At 44.7% G+C, this 24,852-nt stretch overlaps 1 protein-coding gene and 1 long non-coding RNA gene across 4 annotated transcripts in view; one reads left to right on the forward strand and one right to left on the reverse strand.

Annotated features, from left to right (window-relative positions):
- PPM1H (protein phosphatase, Mg2+/Mn2+ dependent 1H) overlaps positions 1 to 24,852 on the forward strand; it is a 258,738-nt gene that overhangs the window by 230,680 nt on the left and 3,206 nt on the right. For 2 of the 3 annotated variants that reach the window (XM_073788426.1, XM_033866350.2), the window contains one exon: positions 9,553 to 9,704. In XM_073788426.1, the coding sequence (XP_073644527.1) occupies positions 9,553 to 9,704 (152 nt within the window). Of the gene's footprint in view, positions 1 to 9,552; positions 9,705 to 15,933; positions 15,974 to 24,852 lie in introns of all 3 variants that reach the window. The other variant, XM_073788425.1, reaches the window with a different exon arrangement.
- Positions 1 to 24,852, reverse strand: part of LOC109547149 (uncharacterized) — a 69,914-nt gene that overhangs the window by 3,078 nt on the left and 41,984 nt on the right. Inside the window, exon 2 of the long non-coding RNA XR_012324308.1 lies at positions 1,500 to 1,597. This is a non-coding gene — a long non-coding RNA (uncharacterized lncRNA). The remainder of the gene's footprint in view (positions 1 to 1,499; positions 1,598 to 24,852) is intronic.

Below are 24,852 nucleotides of genomic sequence, written 5' to 3' on the forward strand. Positions count from 1 at the left end.
ATGGAAAAACCCAAATGAATTTTTTGGCCAACCCAATACTACAGTACTACACAGTCCGAGTTTGGTTGAACCGCAGATGGAGAGGAACCACACATACAGAGGGCTGACTATATAAGTTACATGCGGAGTTTCGGCTGTGCAGAGGGTCAGCGCCCCTAACCCCCTAGTTGTTCGAGGATCAACTGTATTGCAAAATGATTATCATGGTAGTGTCAGCTAACACCCCTATCACATCACTAATTACCATTCCTTTTCTGTATAACTTGCAGGTATATAACACAGTATGACATACAGATTATGTGTATACATTATACATAGTGTGTATATATGTGTGTGTGTATATATATAATACACTATATACACATTATATTTAACTATAATCACCATGCTGTACTTTGGATTCCCAGAACTTATTCATCTTATAACTGGAAGTTTGTGCCCTTTGACCATCATCTCTCCATTTCTCTCCCCCATCCCCTCCCTGCTGAAAACCACCACTTTCCTCTATGTTCTACGAGTTCAGTTTTATGGGCAGTTTTCTGACTCTCTTCTCTAGTCCCACATGTCTGCAGCATCTCATACATCTGCTTCTCAGTTGGGTTGATGCCCCCTTGGGGGTATATGCTCCCCTCCCATCACCACCACCACTTTGAAAATGTCTGGGGGAAAAACAATCCCATGTTAAGAGTGTATAGAACCGCTTTCTTTGATTCTGGTACCATCTGACCTTATACATACAGGAGAGACTTCATGCCCTAGCCTGTCCATCTCCATCTCTCATTCTCCAGTCTAGCTGTAAAAAATCACTCATGATGTACCTGTGTGTCGTCCATATGGATGGTTCCCATTAGGAGCTGTCTTGAGATTTGCTAACCAGCTATTTGAATAAAACCACAATTTGAAATTTACTTGTACACACACCAAAAAGTCTAGCTTTTGAAATCTGTGGTCACACAAGGGAAGCCGACATGTGTATTGTGTCAAACATTCCTTCTCGTTGGTGATTATTCCCCTCTGATCCTCTCCTGAACAGTAATAATTTCACTTGAATGTTTCGAGTATCTTTCTTTTTTTTTTTTTGCATTAATTTATTGTAGTACCTCATATAAGAATAGTTTGAGGAGTTTGTTAAAGAACGCAAACCCCTGGAATCCACTTCCTGAAAATCTGAATCACTAGGTGTAGGGTGGGGTCCTAACAATTTTCACATTTTTAGACGCTTCTGCAGCAGGTGATCCAAAGACCACTCTTTGAATAACACTGTCATAAGCTATTCTTCACTGTGTTTCAGGAACTTTAGTTTCATAATCCTAAAGTCATCCATGCTCTAGTCCTAGATTGCATGATTCATTCTCACCAGGCCTGTGGCTCCGTTCTAGGCTGGTAGGTTAGGGCTACTACACACCTCACTCTCTGCTTGATGATAGGTCTGCCAAGACCCGGCCTGCTTGCAAGCAGTGGGGTCAACTTTGCCACGTGACAGGTATCCCATAGCTTACCAGGGCTGATTGGGTCTCCTCTTCTAAGGCAAGATACACAGTAACTTGCTCTCCTGCTCACTGGAGATCCCCAAAATCCTGCCATTGTGAAACGAGTCCTGTGAAGTAGTAACACAGTGTCGTTATTATGTTTAGTCCCAGTGGCCAGAAGTAGCAGCTACAAGAATAAGGAACAGTAGTCATTTCATCATCTACACGCCGGGAGACCAGATAACTTACCCTCTCAACCGGGACATTTTTGAGAGTCAGTGGGGACGCTATTAATAATTACACTGGGAAAGCAGCACAAACCCGAACTATCTCAGGCAAACAGGGATGGACGGTCACTCTGTATCTGCCTCCCCCACCTCCTAAATGGATTTGACGTGACTCAGTCCGTCTACATGGCACCCACGTCCTTTCACTCACAGGCTGGGATTTCCTCTGACCCTGATCTCTGCAGACGGGCATCTTAATGAACCCAAATGTAATCCTCACATGACTGACAAGCTGGACTCAAGTCCATTTGTTCACTGATCCATTCAGTGAGCCTTGGATTCTGTGGTGAACAAGCCATTGGAATCCCAGAGAAAGGAGGAGATGATAGGAGTGCCCCCATCTGTAAAGGAAATTCCTTCCTCTACAGCTTACCTCCCAAAGCTGTAAAGTTCTGGCCTCACGTGGAGAAAATGAAAGCCTTACACTATCGCGGCCAGGCACTGGGTACAACTTTAGACTCTCTATATACCACCTAGTATCTTAGCTGGTTTAGCAACTTTTTCAGTTATTAGATGGTATCCACCCTCAAAAGGCAAATGTTTATTTTGTCTGTAGACTCCAAAAAAAAAAAAGAAAAACACCACACCTCAAGAATATCTGTGGTGCATTTCACATAGAAAATTATACCCACAGCCAAAACAACCAGCTTCTTTTGGGGTAGGAGGAACCGCCAACATATCTGTCCTATTTCAATGTCCCTTGATTCACTTGCAGTCAGATGCTCTGAGGTCATGTGGTCAATCCCATCCAGGTCGAACTCATCCTGTGATGAAAGAGTCGGGGAATGGTAGAGCCATAAGCATCCCCAGTGGCCGCATCATCCTAACCTTTCATTTCACAAAGGGAGACGCTGAAGATTTGAGAAGCCTCATCCCTTACCACTCCCCAGTGGAAATCCAGTACCGTAGCCAAGCCAAACTACGCAAAGCCACCCTAGCACGCCAGCCTGCTCTCTCACCCCCAGGCGTTGGCCCCTGCAGTTCCCTCTCCATGTAAGGTACGTGATGCCCAAAGTCCTCCCTCCTTGATGCTCCCCATCTGGTAAATCAGTACTTCCTCATTTCATACTCCCGGCAGGTTGTCAGGAGATTTTAAAATGTGAATGAACAAAATGGTTTTGCCTAACTACTAAGGGGCAGAGGTGGGTCTCAAACCCAAGTCTTCTGCCACCAAATTCAGTGTGTATTTCATGACATCATCTAGTGTAGATAGAATCACAACAGAGAATTCAGGTGCAGTCTTGGTGGCCTGCCAGCATGCCAGTATTGAAATAATCCGCTGTGACGAAATAGGCTAGAGTTTTATTTTCTTCTGGTATAAGTGCTATGTTCAGCGTTCTGCAGGTTGAGCTTTTGGGTTGGTTGGCCATGGAGGGTGGAGAGGAAAAGAGTTTGTACTCTTCTTATTTTCCACCACCTACTGGCAGCCTTTACCTTGGGGACCACCTGACTTTTCTGCCAAAACATGACTGAGAGTCCCAATCACTGTCAATTTTAAGTGAGACTTTAGGAAATGAACACCAGGTCCCTTGAGCTCACCCGTAACTCATCTCCTTTCACCAGCTAGCTTACTTTCAGGTGTATTGCCCTGAGATCAGAGCCGTAAACAAATAACATGCTGTGCGTTAGGATTTGTAGTTCTCTTCCACATTATCTCATTTGATCTTTTTTTTTTTTTTTTTTTTGCGGTACGCGGGCCTCTCACTGCTGCGGCCTTTCCCGTTGCGGAGCACAGGCTCCGGACGCACAGGCCCAGCGGCCATGGCACATGGGCCCAGCTGCTCCGCGGCATGTGGGATCCTCCCAGACTGGGGCACGAACCCGTGTCCGCTGCATCGGCAGGCGGACTCTCAACCAGCGCCACCAGGGAAGCCCTCTCATTTGATCTTTGTAACAGCTTTGTGAGAAAGGTAGAGTGGGTGTTATAATATTTATTTTTCTTGTATTTTTTTTCCATTTTTTTAAACAATGATTTCAGGGATGAGAACATTGAGAGCTAAAGAAATAAAGGACTCGTCTCCAGTCCCAAGGCTGGTTAGAAGCAGAGACCTGAAGTGAGGGCTCCTACTAACCCAGGCAGGGAGGGTTCTGCTTCTGCACACAGCCGGACCTGAGCTGCTGGCTCACCTCATCCTACCTCAAATACTTAAACGGGAAAAAGGGTTTGGAGGACGTGCTGAGCTGATAAAGATGTGAGAGCCGTGAGGACATCCTAGACGAGCAGCCAAGACTGGGCAAATGAAAGAACTGATGGATTCTTTTAAACAGTGGCTTCAGGGGCTTCCCTGGTGGCGCAGTGGTTGAGAGTCCGCCTGCCGATGCAGGGGACGCGGGTTCGTGCCCCGGTCCGGGAAGATCCCACATGCCGCGGAGCGGCTGGGCCCGTGAGCCATGGCCGCTGAGCCTGCGCGTCCGGAGCCTGTTGCTCCGCAACGTGAGAGGCCACAACAGTGAGAGGCCCGCGTACCGCAAAAAAAAAACAAAAACAAAAAACACCAGTGGCTTCAGGAAGCAGCGTCAGCTTACAGCAGCACGAGCTCTCACGGGCCAGTGAAATTTCCTCAGTAACAGAGCAAAAGGGCGAACAGATATTAGACAGGCACTGAGACAGCAGCTAGCTGAGCACTGAGTGGAGGTACCGCGTTAAAGAGCTGTTTGTCTCCACTCCCCCGTAAAGCAGGGCCCGGTGACGACGGTAAGGGTGACTGTGCCCTAGAGTCGGGGGGCAGGTGTGAGAGCCGTCAGCGCCTGGCTTCCTCAGGGGCATATACTAGCCGCGACCCTTGGTGACCCCAGACTTCCTCCTGCTTGCCCCGCCCCCCCCCCCCCCCCCCCCCCCCCCCCCCCCCCGAACGCTGAGTGATTTTTGTTTATTAGCAGCTTCCCTGAGGATAGGGGACGAAAAGGAAAGAGTCTGCTACTCCTGGTAAATATCAGCGCATCAGTTTGGCGACTGCCTGGGAGCGTCGGCGTTTACAAGCTAACACGGTTGGGTCACCACGAGCTGAGGGGGTCTTCGGAATGGATCTCATATGAATTCTTTTTCTTTCTCTTTTCTTCCCATTTACTCTTTGTCTCAGCAAGTATGTCCTGAAGATCTAGTGGTATTTACTCTATGAAAGTTACGGCGAGGCCCACAGAAGAAGTGCAGAATGGGATCTCTGGCCTCCAGAGGTTGAGTCTGGGGGGAAGAGACGGTGACCAGCTCTCAGGGTGTTCGCTGTAAGCAGGACAAGGGTAAATGTCCAGCAAGGGAAATGCTTCCCTTGGTGGTTTATTGTGTGGTTTCCAAGAGCCAGGCTCTGTGCTCTGCTCGGGGTGGGGTGGGGGGGCGGGGCAGAAACAAATAGGACAACTCAGACCTCGCCTCAGGGGAGCTTATTGCCTAAGACCGTGTTTTCAGGGTGAGGTTCCCCCATCACCTGCATTGGAATTACCCTTGTTTACATAGGCTGATGCCTGGGCTAAGATCTACACAATCAGAATCTTTAAAGGTGGGTCCCTGAATCTTAATTAGCACCCCAAGTGATTCTTACATTAAAGTTTCAGAATAACTACTCACGTGGAAGAGACAGACAAGTGAACGCAGACTGGTACAAATACGTGAGTACTGTGCTAGTGAACATGAAAGGGATTGTGTCTGCAGAGGACCAAGGAAAAGAAAGGGAAATCCTCAGGTCTTCCTCAGGGTTACTCTGGCAGCGGAGGGTGGCACTGTGTCCCCCTCAGCCTCTCTTCCTCACCACCAGTCTAACACTGTCCACATCCTCTTAATCCGGAGGAGTGGCAGGTCCCCAAAAGGAAGGAAAGGGAGGCACAGCAAGGGACCTGTGGAAAGTCACCTCACTGGTTCAGATCTCTGTTCACATGGTGTCTTTCCAGAGACACCTGCCTTAACCACATCTTCTCAAATGGCTCTTTGGTCACTGTCCTTACCTGCCTGACTTTTCTTCAAGCACCTGTCATCTTCTGGCATTGTAATTTATTTGTGTGTCTATGGCACCTAGTTTAGAAGTGGTGAGGACTCTGTCACTTTTGTTCACAGCTGCTGGCACATAGTAAGTGCTCAATAAACATGTCATGGAGGGTCCAGGAGGGCAGATGGATCCACCCCAGCCTCGTCTCTCCACGGCTCAAATTCTGTTGCGCTGAGAAACGGCAAGAGTCTCAGGATGCCCGTGGCCTTTCTTGGCAGATGGGCACGCAGGAAGGAGCCACTAGGACCCTGCCCGTGTTCTCCAGACCCCCTTCCCACAAAGGCCTTTGCCGATCGTATCTCTCCCCTCCCAGAGACTGTCTTCCTCATGTCTGAGTCCTGGGGAGCCACAGAGCCCGTTACTTTTGATGTGAAGCTTCCCGAAACATTAAGAAGCTATTTGAGGAATGGAACAGGGAGGTCCGGGGAGGCGAGTGTGGTCTGATTGAGGAGGCCCTGCAACAGCTTCGGGGAGGGAAGGTCGGGTCTCCAGAGCCCACTGGAATCCTTTGAAGCCCTAGCCGCTGGGGAGGATAAGCGTGCAGTTGGATGCCTTGCACGGCAGTCCGGCTTTTCTGAGAGCATTTTCACAAAATGTTCTGCATCGCAGGTTAATGTATAAGACACGAGTTGTAAGTGGAAAGTTGGCAAAGTCCTTTGGAAACTGGCTAAAGGGCAGGAAACAAAGGGTAGCAGTAAAAAAAAAAAAAACCTAAAAGGATGTTAATTGGGGAGTGCCTCAGGGAATAGGGTTGAGACTAGCTGTTTATTATTTACATAAAAATTGCTTGGAGAATGGTACTGAAAGGGATTTTCATGTTGGCTAAGGAAACTGCATTAGAGTTATGTGTGGAAATGTGAATAGTGGAATTAGGGAAGGATTCAATTTATTGATGGAAGTGAAGAGGAACATTTTATAACATGTTGCTATTTATCAACCCACAACCCTTTTGTTGGCCAGATTTCCATTTGAATAAGACAGCTTCAGCTTAAAACAACTCAAATCTCCACGCTTTGGGGGGCCACAGAAAGCACTTGAAGAGATTTCGGCACCCTACACACAGGGCAGGTCCTGACATGAAACGGCTGTTATCTTTGACCTTAGAAACCTCTCTTTTAAAAGGAGCTGCAGGGCAGGTGGCATCTCCTAGTTTGCTAGAAGCAGAAGGTGCTACACAAGCACCTGACATCCACATCTCCCTACCTCCCTTTATAAGAAACATTTTCTATCCTTTGGAGCTCAGAGTATCACAGAAATTTATTGTAGATCTACCCCAATAAGAAGCGAGCAGTCTTCCGTAAGCAAAGTTATTGCACGCTGGAAGTAACTACACAGTGACACAGGACTTGAAATTAGGAGCTCAGGGGTGACATTTGCTGTCCTCGCTATAGCCTCCCCTACGGGGTAGTCTACACAGGCATCACAGAGGCCACTGAGCCCTTGGATTCTTTGTTACAGACCAGTAGGACTCCTCCGCGGCCTCGGTAGTCAAAGTGTGGTCCAGGGACCAGCAGCATCACATGGGAGCAAGTTAGAAATGCAGGCTCTCAGGGCTTCCCTGGTGGCGCAGTGGTTGAGAATCCGCCTGCCGATGCAGGGGACACGGGTTCGTGCCCCGGTCTGGGAAGATCCCACATGCCGTGGAGCGGCTGGGCCCGTGAGCCATGGCCGCTGAGCCTGTGCATCCGGAGCCTGTGCTCCGCAATGAGAGAGGCCACAACAGTGAGAGGCCCGCGTAACGCAAAAAAAAAAAAAAGAAAAAAAAGAAATGCAGCAGGCTCTCAGGCCCCACCCCAGAAGTGAATTGGAATCTCCATTTTAGTAGGGTCCCGGGCTGATTCCTGTGCACATCAGCATTTCAGAAGCACTGCTCTATGACACCCAGGAACCACAGAAGGTAAAGCAGAGGGGATCCGGTTGCCGCTAGAGTCCAAATTGAACCACAGGAGTTCAGCAGCCTGAAGACAAAATTCTGGCGTTTGGGACTTTGCAGTCTGTTGTAAACTTAAGATTCCCCCCTCCTGTTTTCTCTAATTTGGTCTCGTAGGGCACAATGCCTTCTCTAGAATGTACACTTCCCTGTCTTTTGAGAGGAAGATGTTAAAAGCCAGTCCAGGGCTTCTCTGATGGCGCAGTGGTTGAGAGTCTGCCTGCCGATGCAGGGGACACGGGTTCGTGCCCCGGTCCGGGAAGATCCCACATGCCGCGGAGCTGCTGGGCCCGTGAGCCATGGCCGCTGAGCCTGCGCGTCCGAAGCCTGTGCTCCGCAACGGGAGAGGCCACAACAGTGAGAAGTCCGCGTACCGCAGTAAAAAAAAAAAAAAAAAAAGCCAGTCCAGTCTTCGCCCGAGTGCTCCTCTCCTGAGTGCGGTCCGTGTGCTGCGCCATTAGCTAATTGTTGCCGTCTTGTTCACCAGCCACAAAGACTGTTTTTCATTTGAGCTCATTTTCCAAAAACTCTGTGGGCAAGTGTGGGGCATTTTGTTGTTTTCTGCTGCTGGGTGTAGGCTGTTCGTCCATAGGACCAGCCCTGTGGCAGGCAGGGCGTCACTGGCCTGGGCAGACCTTCCTAAAACATAGGAGGCTTGGCTTTTGAAGATGTGGATGTGAACGTTCTGCAGGCCTCTTAGAATTGTATTCTCTCGAGATCTGAGATGACCTGACAGTGATTGTGTGTGATGGGACACGGGAACAGCTGCCTATACTCCATCCGCCTTCCCTCCCCTCCCTTCCCTTTCTTTCCCTTCCCCTCCCTTCCCCTGGCCTACACCTTTCACTCAGACTTGTTTTTAGAAAACAGGATAATGAGGTGGGGTTGAAAGAGTTGGAAGATTGATGAAATTGACCCGCCTTTGTCCTTAGCTCATGAAGTGGTGTAGGCAGGGGCTGGTCCCGTCAAATTAGCAGGGAATAGCAATGAAATCCCAAACTCCTCTCCCTCCCATCCTGCCCGAGTAGGGGGAACATGGAGTTGTGGCCTAGTGCAAGTAAGCCTTGATTTTTATTATTATTATTTTTGCTAAGGTCACTATGTTCTTTTCCAAGAGTTGAGGGGGATGTTCAAATAGCCAAGTCATTCCAGGTACTAGAGGTGAGGACAGACTTGAAGTCTGTTGAGACACACTTAGGAGATTCAGACTTGGCGTGTGTCCTTTGTGATTTAGGCTAGACTGAGGCTCTTTAAACCTGCATGTGGTATCAGAGCCCCATCGTTGCATGCGATAAGGCCAGCCCCATGGGCCTCAGAGCAGGTAAGCCAAAAGGTATCAAGTGAGTACATGAAATAAAGTGTGTCTCCTTAGTCCTAAACCAGTACACGCAGAGTAGCTGCCTTGGATCCTAGACTGGCCTTATTTCCCCTGCAGACTGAGAGCTCAGAAGCAGGGAAATCTGCTGTTTATCTTTATACTTAGATCACCTGGCACAGAGCAGGCCCTTAATAAATGTCTGTCGGATGGATGTGCAAAGGAAGGAAGGCAGCAAGCTTCCGGCTGCTCTTCTAGCTACCGCTGTATCTATTGTGAGTCATTGTTGCAGCCACATTTCAGGCATTACATTTTCAGTTAATTTCTTTCTTGTCAACTATTAATTTATTGGGCTCATTCACAGGTGTGTTTGGGGCCCGATATGTCTACACAGCAAGTCTTCAAAGGAGGCTACCCCGGGCCACAAAGCTTGCTGTATACCCAACTGCCTTATAGCGCACACCTAAAAACCACTGGGCTGGGCGGGAAAAGGGAAGGGAAATCAGAAGCCGGTCTGCTAGGGGGGATAATATGCTCCCAACTTCTTAAGCAGGGGTATTGCTGTTCATTTCAGGTAAGAGTCTACGATCTCTCCAGATACGAGCATGGAGCAGACGATGTGCTGATCTTGGCCACTGATGGACTCTGGGATGTTTTATCAAATGAAGAAGTGGCGGAAGCAATCACTCAGTTTCTCCCTAACTGTGATCCAGATGACCCTCACAGGTTTGTGCATTTCTATGATTGGAGGGTTGTTCCTCAAGCGGTCTTTCATGTGACTGAAATAAATAATAATCTTGCACTTTTCATCATTCATTCTGATATAGATGGTTTAGTAACCAAACTGCAAAAGGGACTACCCTTCTTATTAGAGGTACTTTCACAGCCAAATAAAAATCCTCCTTAAGTTAAACCTAGATACAGGTGGTAAAGAATTTGTTTTGTGAGATACTTCAGCAGTATATCTTTCTCAGATTCTTACTTCATATCCTGCAAAGTGGGAATAACCCAAGTTGTGATCCTCCTCGTAAGAATGATAGCAAATGCTCCCAGCATTCATTTCCATCCATTGAGGAACTGTTTCTTTCAAGAAACATTGGGAAAGGAGAGGAAGATTGAAGTAGGGATTCCTTATAGCATGATGGCCGTGTAAACATCCTAAACAACCCTAGGTGACTCAGAAGTAAACAGAAATCCCCTCTGGAGAAGGGCACCTTTCGCTTAGAACACAAGGAAATAAGTCACCGTGAGTGAAAACCAGCAGAAACAATAGAGAGCAGAGTTGGACCTGTAAATATGATTGGATTTATCAGCCAAAAAATATAAATAAATATTTTAACATGTTTCAGAAATATTTTTAAAAGCATTGAAATCATGCATAAGGACAGACTATAAATGACTGCACAGAGTTTTAAAATAAAGAAATGGGACTTCTGGAGATGAAAAATATAAAAATAGGAACTACAAATTCAGTGGATTAAACAGATTGGAGACAGTTGAACAGTACACTGATGAACTGAAAAACTGATCTGAACAATCCAGAATATGGCTCAAAGAGACAAAGAGGGAAAGGATGAAGTGAGATTGAGACTAGGAAGATAACTAAGAGGCTAAAAAGAATTGCAAAGGAAATACTATAGAAAGTGGGAAAAAAAAAAACCAAGTTCCAATCCAGAACTGTTGAATGATATTAAACCTAAGATCCAGAAAGCCCAACAGATCTCAAGCAGAAGAAAGAAAGAGATAATTTTAAGTAGATATTTTATAATGAAACGGAAGAATTTAAACAAAAAAGATACTAAAAGCAGCCTGAAAGACAAAACAGATACTAAGAATAGCATTTACAGTGATAGCTGACGTTTCAAAAATAACAGTGGAAGCCAAGACAGTGGAGTTACATCTTCAGTTGGCTAAGAAAAGCAGCTCTCAATTTTTAGAATTTTTATATACAGTAAAGATATCAATAAAGAGGATGAAGTAAAAGCATTTTGAGGCAGAACAAAACTGAGAAATTTTACTGCCATCCAGCCTCCTCTGAAGAAGATTCTATAGGATGTCCTCAGATAAGAAAAAGAAATGATCCCAGACGGAAGACTGAGAAGTAAGATGGATTATTAAGCTATTAGTAAATAGGTATACTTAAACATATACTAACTATATAAAAACTGCAATAAGAATGTCTAATATGTGGTTAAAAATGATAAAATACTGAATAAAAACAGCATAATAAATTGGCCAGTGGGGATAGTAATCAGCTAAAGTATGCTATGGTTCTACTTGAAAAGAGGTTAGAAGTGTTTAACTTTAGACTTGAAATGTGTTTAAATAGCTAAGAAAGCGAAAGAAAGAATAGAAAGTGTAATTTTCAAACTAGTCAAGCCCACATAGAATTAAAAACCAAACTTCTAAACAACTTATAAATCAAAAAATTGTAATAAAAATTAGAAATTACCAGGACCTAAATAATACTACATATCAAGACTTTAAAGGCTGAATTTTGAGCCTTCCCCCCCCCCGCAATTTAATGAGCTATGCATAGGTGAAAAGCTCTACTCATCCCTGACCTGCCAGAAGTGACTATATTCCTTCCATATCATAAAGGAACTTTTTCCAACCCTCCCAACCTCCCAGTTCCCCAGATCACAGGGACCCTGCCCACAAGCTCCAGGCTTCTGACCACAGAAAAAGAAAAATAGCCCCTTAACCAAAGAGAAAGGTATTTCTCAGAGTATGATCTAGAAGCCTGCTTTGTGCTACTGGGCTAATTCTGCCCATATTATTCCTATAAACATGTACACAAGAATTCTTATAACTTCACGGTTCTGAGGGGCCACAGGAGTGGAGCTGTCTACTTGTGGACTGTGTGCTCTTTTCCTGCATATAGGCTGTTAGTAAACCACTGTCCTAATTTAAAAATTTAGGTCTGCGGTCCTTATTTCAACAACGGCATCTAGATTAAGAATTAAAAACAACAGAATAAACCCAGGAAAAGTAATGGAAGGAAAAATTAAAGATAACAAAAAAGAGAACAAATACACAATAAAAATAAATGGTAAAGCCAAAATCTGTTTCTTTAAAACAACTAACACATGAGGGAAATGCAAATCAAACCACACTGACATACTACCTCACACCCATTATGCTGGCTATTTAAAAACAAACACACGAAGAGAAAAAAACAAGTGTTGGTGAGAATGTGGAGAAATTGGAACGTCTTGTGCATTACTGGTGAGAATGTAAAACGGTACAGCTTCTGTGGAGAACAGTATGGTGATTAAACATATAAATATATCCATCAGTTCTACTTCTGGCTATGTACCCCAAAATGAGTGAAAGCAGGGACTCAAACAGGTACGTGTACACCCATGTTCATAGCAGCATTATTCACAATAGCAAAAAGGTGGAAGCAACCCAAGTGTCCATCAACAAATTAAATGGGATAAACAAAATGCGGTATATAATACAATGGAATATTAATCAGTCTTAAAAAGGCATGAAATTCTCACACATGGATGGACCTTGAAGACATTATGCTCAGTGAAATAATCTAGTCAGAGGAGGACAAACATTGTATGATTCCACTTACATGACGTCCCTAGAGTCGTCAAATTCATAGGGACAGAAAGTAGAATGGTGGTTGCCAGGCGCCGGGCCGGGGGGATAGGGAGTTGGTGTTTAATGGTGATAGCATTTCAGTTTGGGAAGAGGAGAAAGTTCTGGAGATAAACGGTGGTAGTAGTTATACAACAATGTGAATGTAGTTAATGCCACAGAACTGTACACTTTAAAATGTTAATTTTTATGTTTTGTGTATTTTACCACAAAAAATAATTTCTAAAAAAGAAGCAAATTAAAAAGAAAACTAACTAAAGTAGATAAATTTCCCTTAAGACTAATCAAAAACAAGGGGGTCCAGCAAATAAATAATATTAGCAATAAAAAACAGTCATAAGAGATGCGGCAGTAATGAACCTATACATATTCTTTAATAGGAACATTGTTAAAATATTAATTTTTCCTAAATTGATCTTTAGAGTGAGTAGAATGATAACCAAAATTCCAGTGAGGTATTCATGGAAATTTGTAAGCTGATTCTGAGATATATATGGAAGAACAAAACGCCAAGAATGTTTGTGACACTTCTGTATGGGTCTTACCCTTCTAGATATTAGTACAAAATCAGAACAATTAAGATGGTGCAGAAAAATTTAAAATGGATCCTTCCCTCACACCATACACTAAAATCAAGTCCAGGCAAGTTAAGACTTAACTGTGAAAGGAAAAGTAAATACAACTTTTAGGAAATAGCATAGGAGACTATTTTTATGATCTTATAGTAGAGAAGGATTTCTTAAACAAGATACAGAAAGCACAAACAAGAAAAGATTGATAACCTTGACTACGTTAGGATTACCATCTTTGGTTCTTCAAAAGACAACATGAAGAGAATAAAATGGCAACGTGATAGCTGGGAGAAGATCTTTGCAATTTGTATAACCAAAGAGGGATTCATACCCATAAAATAGAATGAACTGTCACAGATCAATAAAGACAACACAAATAACCCAATAGAAAAGAGCAAGTACCCAACAGTCATCACACAGAAGAAAACTAATGGCCAATAAATATATGAAAAAAACTTCAACAATCAGAGGAGTAGAAATAATTAAAAACATGTAGAACAACTGCAGATGGATTTGTGAATTTGTAGAAAGACTCTGAAGATGGCTTGGCATATGCATATCGTATAACCCAGAAGCTCCACTCTTAGGTCTGTACCCTGGAGCAGTGGTTCTGAAAGTGTGGTCTTTGGGTCACATGGCATCAGCATCGTCTGAGAACTTGCTAGAAATACAAATCTTCAGGCTCTACCCCAGATCTACCAAATAAAACTCCAGTGGTAGGACCCAGGGATCTGTGTTTTAACAAACAACCCAGGTGTTCTTTTTATTCTGGTGCTGCTGTAATTCAATTTATACAAAAAGATAGCCACACAATTGTTTTTATGATAAGAATTGGAAGCAACCTGCGTGTCCAACCATAGGATGGATAAACAAAGAATGAAATAATTCACAGTCCTCAAATGAGAATGAACCAAAGCTGTGATCTGTAACAGGGAAGAATCTCAAAGACATAATGTTGAGTTTAATAAGCCAGTCATAGAAGAATACACATATTATGATTCTAGTTACATAAAGTAGGAAGCTAACAATATATCACTTAGGGATACAGATATTAAAATTATAACAAAAAGCAAGAGAATTAACCCAAAATTTGGATAATGGTTACCTTGGGAAGAGAGGTGGCAGAGGGGAATGTGTGCTTGTGGAGAGGCCCATAGTGAGCTTCTAAGATATTTACTGGTAATGTTCTGTTCCTTTAGCTACATGGTAGATATATGATTGTTCATGTTATTTATAACTGTGTATCTTTTTCATACATTTGTTTGTATGTTAGCTATGAGAGGCAGTGTAGTCTAGTGGTTAACAGTGTGGATCTAGCCAGACTGCCTGAGGTTAAATCCTGGTTCTGCCCCTTCTAGACTTTGTGAGCTTTGTGACCTTGGGGAGGTTTCTTAACCCCTCCATGCCTCAGATTCCTCATCTGTAAAATGGGGGTTCCAGTAGTCCTGACCTCATCCTTATATATAAAGTAAAGTGCCTGGTATATAGTAAGCACTACTGGGTATTTGTTGTTGTTATTCTATGTTTGTTGCTATACTTATATGTTTCATATATTTCACAACAACAACAAAAAATTCCTTCAGGAAGAAATTAAAGCTAGACATTCTTTCTCTTTCTAGAATTGTTTGTATAATTTTTCTCAGGCACAAAGGAATCGATGGGACTGCAAATAAGATTCTTTTATTTGAATTCGAATACATTTTTTTTCCTGTTGAGCTTTTAGTTGTAATCTGCGTTTTATATCCTACTTGTTAGCAACATTCTCCTGTTGATTTTCTCTACTGTAATTATTTTCATAAAGCTTTGCGAAGCCATCTGACAGGTATGAGTGAAAAGGCACCCAACGCTTTTTAAAATCTCTCCAAGCTGGCTTGGTTTTCCTTACCAGCCCCCGTCTCTCCATGGCAACAAATCTGCCCTCCAGGGAGTGGTAACCTGTGGGCAGTGCTGTCACTGGGCAGGGGTATGCCAGGTCAGAATAGGTTCCTAGGTTCATGAGATCTGTTACCTACAGGGCTTACAGGGATCTCCATGGAACAAAAGGGCATGAAAGAAAAAAGGTTTTGAATTTGCCTTTCAGGGAAAATGGCAAACCAAAGCCTAAGAAAGAATCCTGTGTCAGATAGATGAATGAGTGAAAGGAAAAGTTATAAAATCGGCACAGTTTCATTGCTAAGAGATGAAATACCTGGCTGGAGATCAGAAAAATTCTGGTTGGTTTTTGACATCTTAAAACAGTGAGGCCTTATGGGGGAAGGTATCTTCTTTGCCAAATAATTCCCATTCAGATTCATTCATCTGGGAAATATTAAGGACCTATTTTATGAGCCATGGCCACTGGGGAAGAATTTGTGAAGAAAACAGACCGGATCCCTGTCTTCTTGGAGTCTAAGGTCTAGAGGTTACAAAAGCATAAGGAAGTTAGAATATGAATGATTAAAAAGATAGCACAAGGGATAGGCAAGAAAGCTTCCCACTAGAAGGGATGTCTAAACTTAAACGTGAGGCGTAAATGAGTGTGTGTCAGTCAATGCAAGGTAGGGCAACATCAGGGAGAGAGAACATGGTGCTTTCAAGGAACCCAACAGTCAGTATGGCTGCCTGGGCTTAGTGTGGGGTAGTGTCCACAGATAAGGTGTGAGAGGTGAATGGGGCAGGTCGTGTCAGACCTCAAGCACTGACAAAATGAATGAATGTGAAGATTAGTTGGAGGGAAGAGAGTCTGTGATGATGATATGGAATTTGTGTAATTCATTCGTTCTGATCCACAGTCAGAAAACATTCTGGACAATCTGATGGTGAAAATATGAGGTATGGATTGTTTCTCTACCCCTCTGTGCTCCTTAGTAATTTAAGCCATATTGGGAAGTCAGATAAACTTAATTTATTTCAAACTCGGGCCTTAGGCATTATGAAAAATGATGTTGTCTTTCACGTGTGTGTCATGTTTGCATGTATCTTTGTGATTCGGAAGGAAGGTACCACACTCACACCCAGGCTTAGTGTGTTTCCTCAGGAGGCGCATGGAGAGCTCAGTCCCAGAAGCCACGGCAGTGGGTTTCCTGACGGTGCCCTCCCAACCGGGAGCTGTTCTGACCTTTTCATGCAAAGTAGAAATAGGAGTGGAAGTCGTCCTAATAACTTTTAGCCTAGGTCATAATTTCTGTGATGAAGAAAGACCCGCTATCATACCCTTCCTGTGGCTCTATGAGTTCTTACTCAGCCAGAAGGATACATTTCTCCCCAGCTGTAGCCCAGGACCACAGGTTTGCCTATTTAGTCATGTGAGTGGTGGGAATAGAGGGTTTCTGGGTCCAGACCTGAGGGGTCTGACCAGGCTGGCTGATCGTTTGATGGAAAATGAGAAAGGGAAGTTGTTCTCTACAAGGTGGGCCTCCTGAGAGATAGGAAGGGCAACAAAGCAACAAGAACAACAAAATCTTTCTTCATTTGACGTTTTGAATGGGCCTGTTTTACTTTGAGTTTTGTTTTGTTTAGAAATTCAGCAGGACAGGAGGAGGCAGGGCATGAGTCCTGTGACAGGGAGGACTTGAAGGTTTTGCCATTTGATCATTTGGCTTTGTTCATGTTGTGTGTAGGTTTTTTCTTTTTCTTCTCCTCTTCGTGGAAGCCATTCTTGACAAATGGCTGGCACCGTCTTCCTCTGATGACATCCTTCCCAATAAAAAATTTAAAATACCATCTCCCCCTCCAGGATGCACTGTGAGGGAAGAGGTGATTAAGAGAGAGAGATGTTTGCGAAGTTCTGACCCTCACACCATCCTCTCTGGCAGAGGTGGGGTAAAAATGAGCTATGTGACCTTCCTGACCCCAGCGTATCTTACTAAGTCCTTTTGCTGTTTTGAACTGTCTCAAGGAACCAGAAAATTAAAAGGAGACCTTGTGGACAGGCCAGAACATGAGTACAGTTGCCCTTTTTCTTTCTTTTCTTTTTACTGGATTATGCCCTGAAGTGTAGCAGAGCTGGCAGCTCCGTGCATCCTTTGTGGGGTCATGAAATGAACCGTTGATAGGAAATATACCAAGTTCACATTTTCAGGTGGCGTGGTTGGAATTCACGGGGGTTGGGCTACACAACCTGTCATTCTCTTTACTAATCCCAGTAAGATTCTCTTAGGAGGCCTAAACATCCTGCAAAATTTGGAAAGGGTGCTCAGAGAAAGGCATGGAAGGGGTTTTCTGAGGCAAGAGATCTCGGACTGATGATCTCCTCTGTAAGGCTGGAGGTTTAGTGGCAGGTCTCCCAGAAAGAATATTCAAAATGGAGGCAAGTACGTAAATATGCAAAGAAGATGCTTAGTCATATGTTAGAAAGGAATAAATTGTTAATATTACTAACGGAGATAGGTGTGGGCCAAGCTGAGTGGACCTCGGGCCAAAGAACACATGAAAACATGTCATGGATTTACATCCCAAATGCCCAGGCAAGACTTAGCAAGGATTTTTTTGCCCAGTCCTTCATTTCCCAAAACCTGTCTGTGGAAACCTCATCTTGGTAACTTGGACCAAATGACCCTCAGTGCCCCTGCCATGTCACTCTGGGGGCTTATGAAGGGGTATTAAATCTGTAAGTACCAACATACTGTAAACTCCAGACAGCATCTCCCTAATAAGAGAAGCCTTCTTGATGGTCACGCTTCAAATGTTCTTCATATCCATGCTGTCCTTGGCTCTGATAACTGTGTGCCACATTGATGAGGAAGAGATTAATCAGTAGAAAGTTAACAGAAAAACACCCACCAAAACTGACAGCAGGATATTAATGCAGGTATTAAATGCTAGTTTGTATTACCTTGATAATATGAACCATTTTGGCAAAAGACAAAGGTTCTTTTTATGAGATGTTTCTGTGAGTTGGCTGAACTAACTTCTCCCACTGCCATATGTTTTGTTTTGTTTTGTTTTTGTGGTACACAGGCCTCTCACTGTTGTGGCCTCTCCCGTCGCAGAGCACAGGCTCCGGACGCGCAGGCTCAGCGGCCATGGCTCACGGGCCCAGCCGCTCCGTGGCATGTGGGATCTTCCCTGACCGGGGCACGAACCCATGTCCCCTGCATCGGCAGGTGGACTCTCAACCCCTGCGCCACCAGGGAAGCCCTGCCATATGGTTTTGAAAAACTATGCCTCAAATGTAAAAAGGAAGGGTTCCTCCCATCGCCGGCCCCAACCTCACATCAGTTACAGGTTTTAAGAACAAATTGGTAAGCGTTTTATGTCATGTTGAAGACTAGATAAAATCTGCATTTTTGTTTCTTTTGCAATGTTGAGCATATTCAGATCCGTGGGAATGTGGACGTCAGCCCACCATCCTGCCCTTGACAGCCTCTGAACTGCCCCCTGCCAGGCCCACCTTTCCTTCCTCAGTGCTGTTGATATGGCCATTGGAGCAGAGCTGTGTGGCCACTTAGTTGGAACATAAGGACATTTTATTTATTTAATTTTATTTATTTATTTATGGCTGTGTTGGGTCTTCATTGCTGCACGCGGGCGTTTTCTAGTTGTGGCGAGAGGGGCTACTCTTCATTGCGGTGCACGGCTTCTCGTTGTGGAGCATCGGCTCTAGGCGCGCGGGCTTCAGTAGTTGTGGCACGCAGGCTCAGTAGTTGTGGTTCGCAGGCCCTAGAACGCAGGCTCAGTAGTTGTGGCGCATGGGCTTAGCTGCTCCTCGGCATGTGGGATCTTCCCGGACCAGGGATCGAACCCATGTCCCCTGCACTGGCAGGCGGATTCTTAACCACTGCGCCACCAGGGGAGCCCCCATCGGGGCATTTTAAAGGGCTTCCCAGGGACGATCCAGAAGAAAATAGTCTGATATGCCCCCTCCTATCGAAATGTTGCTGTTTGGGATTTGAACTAAAACTCACACCACCTTGAGAAACCAGGAAGCTGGTGCTGGGGCAGAGAGGTGGACGAGGCCTGGTGGGTGTTCTCGCCGTCTCCCACGGGGGTGGTGAGCTCTCCCTAGTCCGTGGCCTTGCACCTGCTGACACACACCCCCCCAGGGGACACAGGGACAGTGCTGTGGGCAGCGGCTGTCGCTGTTCCCGTGTCTCAGGGTACTCCGCCTGAGTGAGGTCCCCACACTCCAGGCGGGACAGAAGCTGGTGTGAGCACGTTCGGTGGCTTCAGAGCCAGACAAGGGACACATGTGGCTCAGCCCCCAGCAGTGAGCCTGAGGCGGGCCTCCTCCCAGGACAAGTTGCCTGGTTCTGAGCACAACAAAGAGCTCCCTCCAAGTCACCCGCCCTCACCCCACCTACCCCGTTACCATAGATCCCTGCCAATGTTCCGAAGCTTGGGAGAGCTTTTCTACCTCTTAAATCTCAGAGGCCTGCTCAGAATGCAAAGAGGATTCCTTCTCCTGTTCCCATCATACTCTATTACTGCGGGGCCTCAGCAGATGGAAGCTGCCTTTTATATGCAAATATTCGGAACCCATTAATTCCCCAGTTCCTGCCACCTACCCTCCCTCTTGTAAGACCCTGTCTGTACCATCCAAATGGCAAATAGAAGTTCCTGCCCAACTAGAACTGTTGGCTTTAAGGCCAGTTTACAGCCTGAGGCCTGAAACGGACTTATTTTTGACACTCCAATCTGCTGATTCAGATGTGGTCTTGTGGGAAGAGACTCTACAAAAGGTGGATGACTGCGGGCAAAACTCTTGGTCGGGGAGAGAGGCCTTTTATGTCTAATGAGGGAAATGCTTTAGGAAGGTTCTGTTTACCCTGGCAGGACCTTTGAGGCATGCACTAGCATTATTCCAGATTCGAGAGGCTAAGGAGTTTTTCCCCGGCGCCCCCGATGTGGTCATGCAGCCAGGCTGGGACCCGTGGCAACCCAGCCCACACCCGGGGCCCCTCGTACACCCCACTGAAGAGGTGAAAGAGCTAAGAAGTGTCCAGAGGTGGCAAGGACGACAGAGACGATGGAGGATTTGTCCTCTGGCCTCCTTCCACCCTGACTTTAGCGTCAGTGGTTGTGAAAAGAGCCTCTGGCCTTCCCGTGGTCCTTCAGCCCCTCTTCTTTTCTGCTTTTCTTCTCTCCCCTACTGTCCCTCCTCTGCTCCCTCTGGCTCAGCCCGAGGAAGCCTCTGCGCCAGGCCCTGTGCGCCTGCCAAGTCAGACCCCTCCCGACCGCCGCCCCTTTCAGCAGAGCTCGGCCGATCGATATGGAAAGCTTCAGCCAGAGAAGAAAAATGCTCTCAAAGTACAAAACTGATCTCCCTGGGAGGCTCTTCGTTACGAGGGGTGAGTACCCCAGCTACTCCCGTACTACTTCCCGGATGCGGTGTGACCAAGCCTTCCGCGTGAGGCCCTCAGGCCGGGCCCTGCTGCCGCCCCACATCCAGCTTCCAGAATCACGGGGTTCCTCGCCCTTTGTCATCCCGGCCGGGGTGTAACGGAATCCACGACCCTTTCGCTGTCATCAGCTACACCATGTTCTTCTCTGCTGCTCCCCTGTATGTCCTGTATTTGTATTTCATGTTTTGACTCAAATCCTCTCCTGCCGCCTCCTGCGCCCTTCAGTCTCTGGCACGTGTGCCTTTGTGTTCAGCCTCAGCACCACACTCAGTAGAACCCTCCTGTCTTACTGCCACACGAAGCAGTCTTTTTTGTTACCAAACCAGACAGCCCTTGTCAGGTAGAAACCGCAGGAGAATGAAATGGGGGAGAGGAGAAGCAGTCCTTTCCCTCCAGAGGAAATGTCTCTTCTCTTCCTCAGGTACCAGTCTCGATATAAAGCAACCTTTATAGGTGGTTTATAGGTGGTTTCCTGCCTGGGGCAGATGGTGCTTGACTAAGGATGCTCATGAGTTCTAAAGTGTCCATCAGCCTGGCTGAGATTGGAGCTGGGGCAAAAGAAACCTTCTCCTAAGAACTAGGTGCCTGGGGTTGTGTTGAGGTGATCAGCTTATGAGGAAGGATCCCCACAAGTGGCCTCATTTTACCTAAACACCATTTGTGACTTCATTTCGATACTGCGTCTCCTGTAGCGTGAAGGAAACCAGTCCTAGAGTTCAGCTGCACTGTCAGTTACTGCAGGCAGCACCTGATCAGTGCCGCTCAGTTGTCCGTGCAGACTGCTCCTTCACAGGCGGGACGTCACATTCGCATTCGCCAGGGAAGCCTCGCACAGAGAAGTCAGGTGGAGGAATCTGGCTCCTGGCCACAGTGTTGGAAGCAATGGTCCAAGGCGTCTCCCTGAGCTTCCCGCTCAGGTTGGGGCATCCTTCCCGCAGCACGTGGATGATGGCAAGAACCTGATGAAACTGAGGTTCTGTGAGGAGGGGGGTGGGTAGGCCCGCCACACAGGAAAGTGTGAGGCCAAACCTCACACCACACGTAGGGTGTGGGGGTCCTAAGCCACGAATCGCACCTAAAACATGTTCTAGAGCTGGAAGAACCCAGAACGTCCCCCAGGAAAGGCACATTTAAAAATCTCTGTAGATAACCCAAGGCACACAGTAAACAGCCCTACTGAAGAGAGGCTCCTATCTTACCTTCAAGCCTACCATGAGAAAGGATAACTAGATACAACAGAGCCTTCCCTCTGTCCCCCCAAAGAAAACCTAACAGAACAGGATGAAGGAAACTTTAAACATGTACAAATAGAACCATAAGGTAAGAAGAGACGGATTTGGAAAAGAACCAAATAGAAATTTGCAATGGTGAAAAATATGTCATTGAAATAAAGTAACTCGCTGAATGGAGAGAATAGTAAACTGCTAAAGTATGAATTAGTGAACTGAAAGATATTACCAAGAGATTTTAAAAAAACAGGAAAGAGGTTGAAATCTGGAAGGTAAAATGAGAAGGATCTAACAGGAGAAAATATAAAATTATGGAGAAAACATAAAAAATAGAGGGGAGTCAGCATTCAAAAAGTTCATGGTTGAAAATTTTCCAGAATCAGAACTATCTTCTCAGTTTGAAGGAGTAAAACTAATTTCCAACTATGATAAATAAAAAGAAATCCTCATTATTATGTCTCAGTGGAACTTCATACCATCAACAACAAAATATCAACAATAACAATTTAATAAACTACCAATGAGAAAAGACGTTTACTTATAAAAAAATGAAACAAGGGCTTCCCTGGTGGTGCAGTGGTTAAGAATCTGCCTGCCAATGCAGGGGACACGGGTTTGAGCCCTGGTCCGGGAAGATGCCACGGAGCAACTAAGCCTGGGCACTGCCAACTGCTGAGCCTGCACTCTAGAGCCTGTGAGCCACAACTACTGAAGCCTGCACGCCACAACTACGGCAGCCCACGTGCCTAGAGCTCTGTAGCAAGAGAAGCCACTGCAATGAGAAGCCCGTGCACTGCAACGAAGAGTAGACCCCACTCGCCACAACTAGAGAAGGCCCGTGCACAGCAACAGACCCAAAGCAGCCAAAAATAATAAATAAATAAAATAAATAAATTTATTTTAAAAAAATGAAACGAGACAGACTTCTCAACAAGAGAGGTCAGAAAAGATGAAATATTATGTCCAAACTGCTAGGGTAAAATAAGTCAGTCTAGAATTCTATACCCGATAAAGCTATGATCCAAGATTAAAGGCAAAAATAAAGATTTTTGTGGCCCCAAAACTTGGTGAGTTTATCTCTTTTAACAGACCACTGTTAAGAGCATTACTAAAAATGTACTTCAACTGAAGGAAATCAAGTCCAGAAGAAAGGAATGGACTTCGAAAAGCAAAGAAGTTACTATGTTGGTTTATATACATTATAATAATGACTTAATAGGAGTTTAAAAACAAGGCAAATTTAAAATACTAGGCAATAACATTACAAATGAAAGAAGGCATTCTAATATCTTTTTATTTTCTGGAGAAGGACACAAATATTGATTGACATATATTAAAAACTTAAGCATAGCTGCTAAAACAACAGAAATAATCACTTCTCAACTAGTAGAGAGAGGAAAAAGGTATTCAAGAAAGCAAACAACCTGACAGAAATCAAGAAAGGAAAGAAAAATAGAAAATACTAAATAAATTTTATGTATGTATGTATGTATGTATATGTATGTGTGAATGGTGGCAAAAATAAATTCAGAATAGCGTTTTTTACAACAGGTTTAACGTGCATCTTAGTAACTATAAAGGTGAGATTTTAATTTAGCCATCTACCAATAATGAAATACACTTTAAATAATACAAAGTTTAGAAGTCCTACAGTGCCTTGTGGAATTTATCATTGGCGAATATCAGGTTGAGAAGGTAGCACTGAAAATGACTACGATTTCCTACTTAAGAGACTGGGGACAGCATTAACTAAGGATGATAGATGAGAAAGTCCCGCCTTGGCAGTGAAAGTAAGTTAACATTTATTGACTCTTCCTGAGTCCTAACTGGGGCCTACCAAGGAAAGTAAGAAGAGCTGTGCCACGTGTCATGGAAGCCCAGACATAGGAGAACTTGGAGTGTGCCGTGGTGTGGTGGGCAAGCCAACCTCAACACCTCCCACCTCTGCAAACAAAAAGGAGAACTCAGAAGAAAAGACAGGAGATGTCAAGAATAAAGAAGATGGCCAGAAGTACGGTGTCTGTGCTGGAGAGAGGTCAAGTGGAATGAGCACGGAGAAGTGTAGGAGGCCGGATTAGCAGGGTATTGGGCCTACTGGTAAGAAATGAAGGAAGAAAAAGGGAAGTAAGAAATGGAGGAAGCAAAAATGGGTCTTCTCTCGAGAGAGGGTTCACCTAAGGGAAGACAGAATGGATGACAGAGAGAAATGCAGGCTCAAGGGACGTTATCTTGGCATAGGCAATAACCGGTTTTGAGAAGAAAACCTTAATTTTCTAGAGCCCTTGGGTTTCCTGGGTAACCATCTTTTCTAGGTGACCTAATGCCGCTTTTTAAAATACCAAAGCTAATTTTGACCATTTTTTCAATACCCAAAGTCTCCAGCAATAGCAATATCAGGATGGTCTCTTGCCTTTAACTACGGATGATGCTCTTATGTGACTTAAATAAAATGAGGTACGCGCTGTTTTGATTTTAACTTTTTTTAACTGAAGTATACTTGATTTATAATATTGTGTTAGTTTCAGGTGTACAGCAAAGCGATTCAGTTTTTAATGTATTTTTTTCAGAATCTTTTCCATTATGGGTTATTACAAGATACTGAATATAGTTCCCTGTGCTACACAGTAAATCCTTGTTGTTTATCTATTTTATATATAGTAGTATGTATCTGTTAATCCCATACTCCTAATTTATCCCCTCCCCCCTTTCCCTTTTGGTAATAACCATAAGTTTGTTTTCTATGTCTGTGAGTCTGTTTCTGTTTTGTAAATAGATTCATTTGTATTATTTTTTTAGATTCCACATATAAGTGATATTTTTCTTTCTCTGTCTGACTTTATTTAGTATGATATTCCCTAGGTTCATCCATGTTGCTGCAAATGGCAATATTTCATTCTTTTTTATGGCTGAGTAATGGTCTATTGTGTGTGTGTATACACACACAGAAACACACACACACCCCACGTCTTTTTTATCCATTCATCTGTTAATGGGCACTTGGGTTGTTTCCATGTCTTGGCTATTGTAAATAGTGCTGCTGTGAACACTGGGATGCATGTATCTTTTCAAACTAGAGTTTTCATCTTTTCTGGACATATGCCCAGGAGTGGGATTGCCGGATCATGTGGTAGCTCTATTT

Source organism: Tursiops truncatus, chromosome 11 (assembly GCF_011762595.2).
Source record: "Tursiops truncatus isolate mTurTru1 chromosome 11, mTurTru1.mat.Y, whole genome shotgun sequence".
Lineage (NCBI taxonomy): Eukaryota > Metazoa > Chordata > Mammalia > Artiodactyla > Delphinidae > Tursiops > Tursiops truncatus.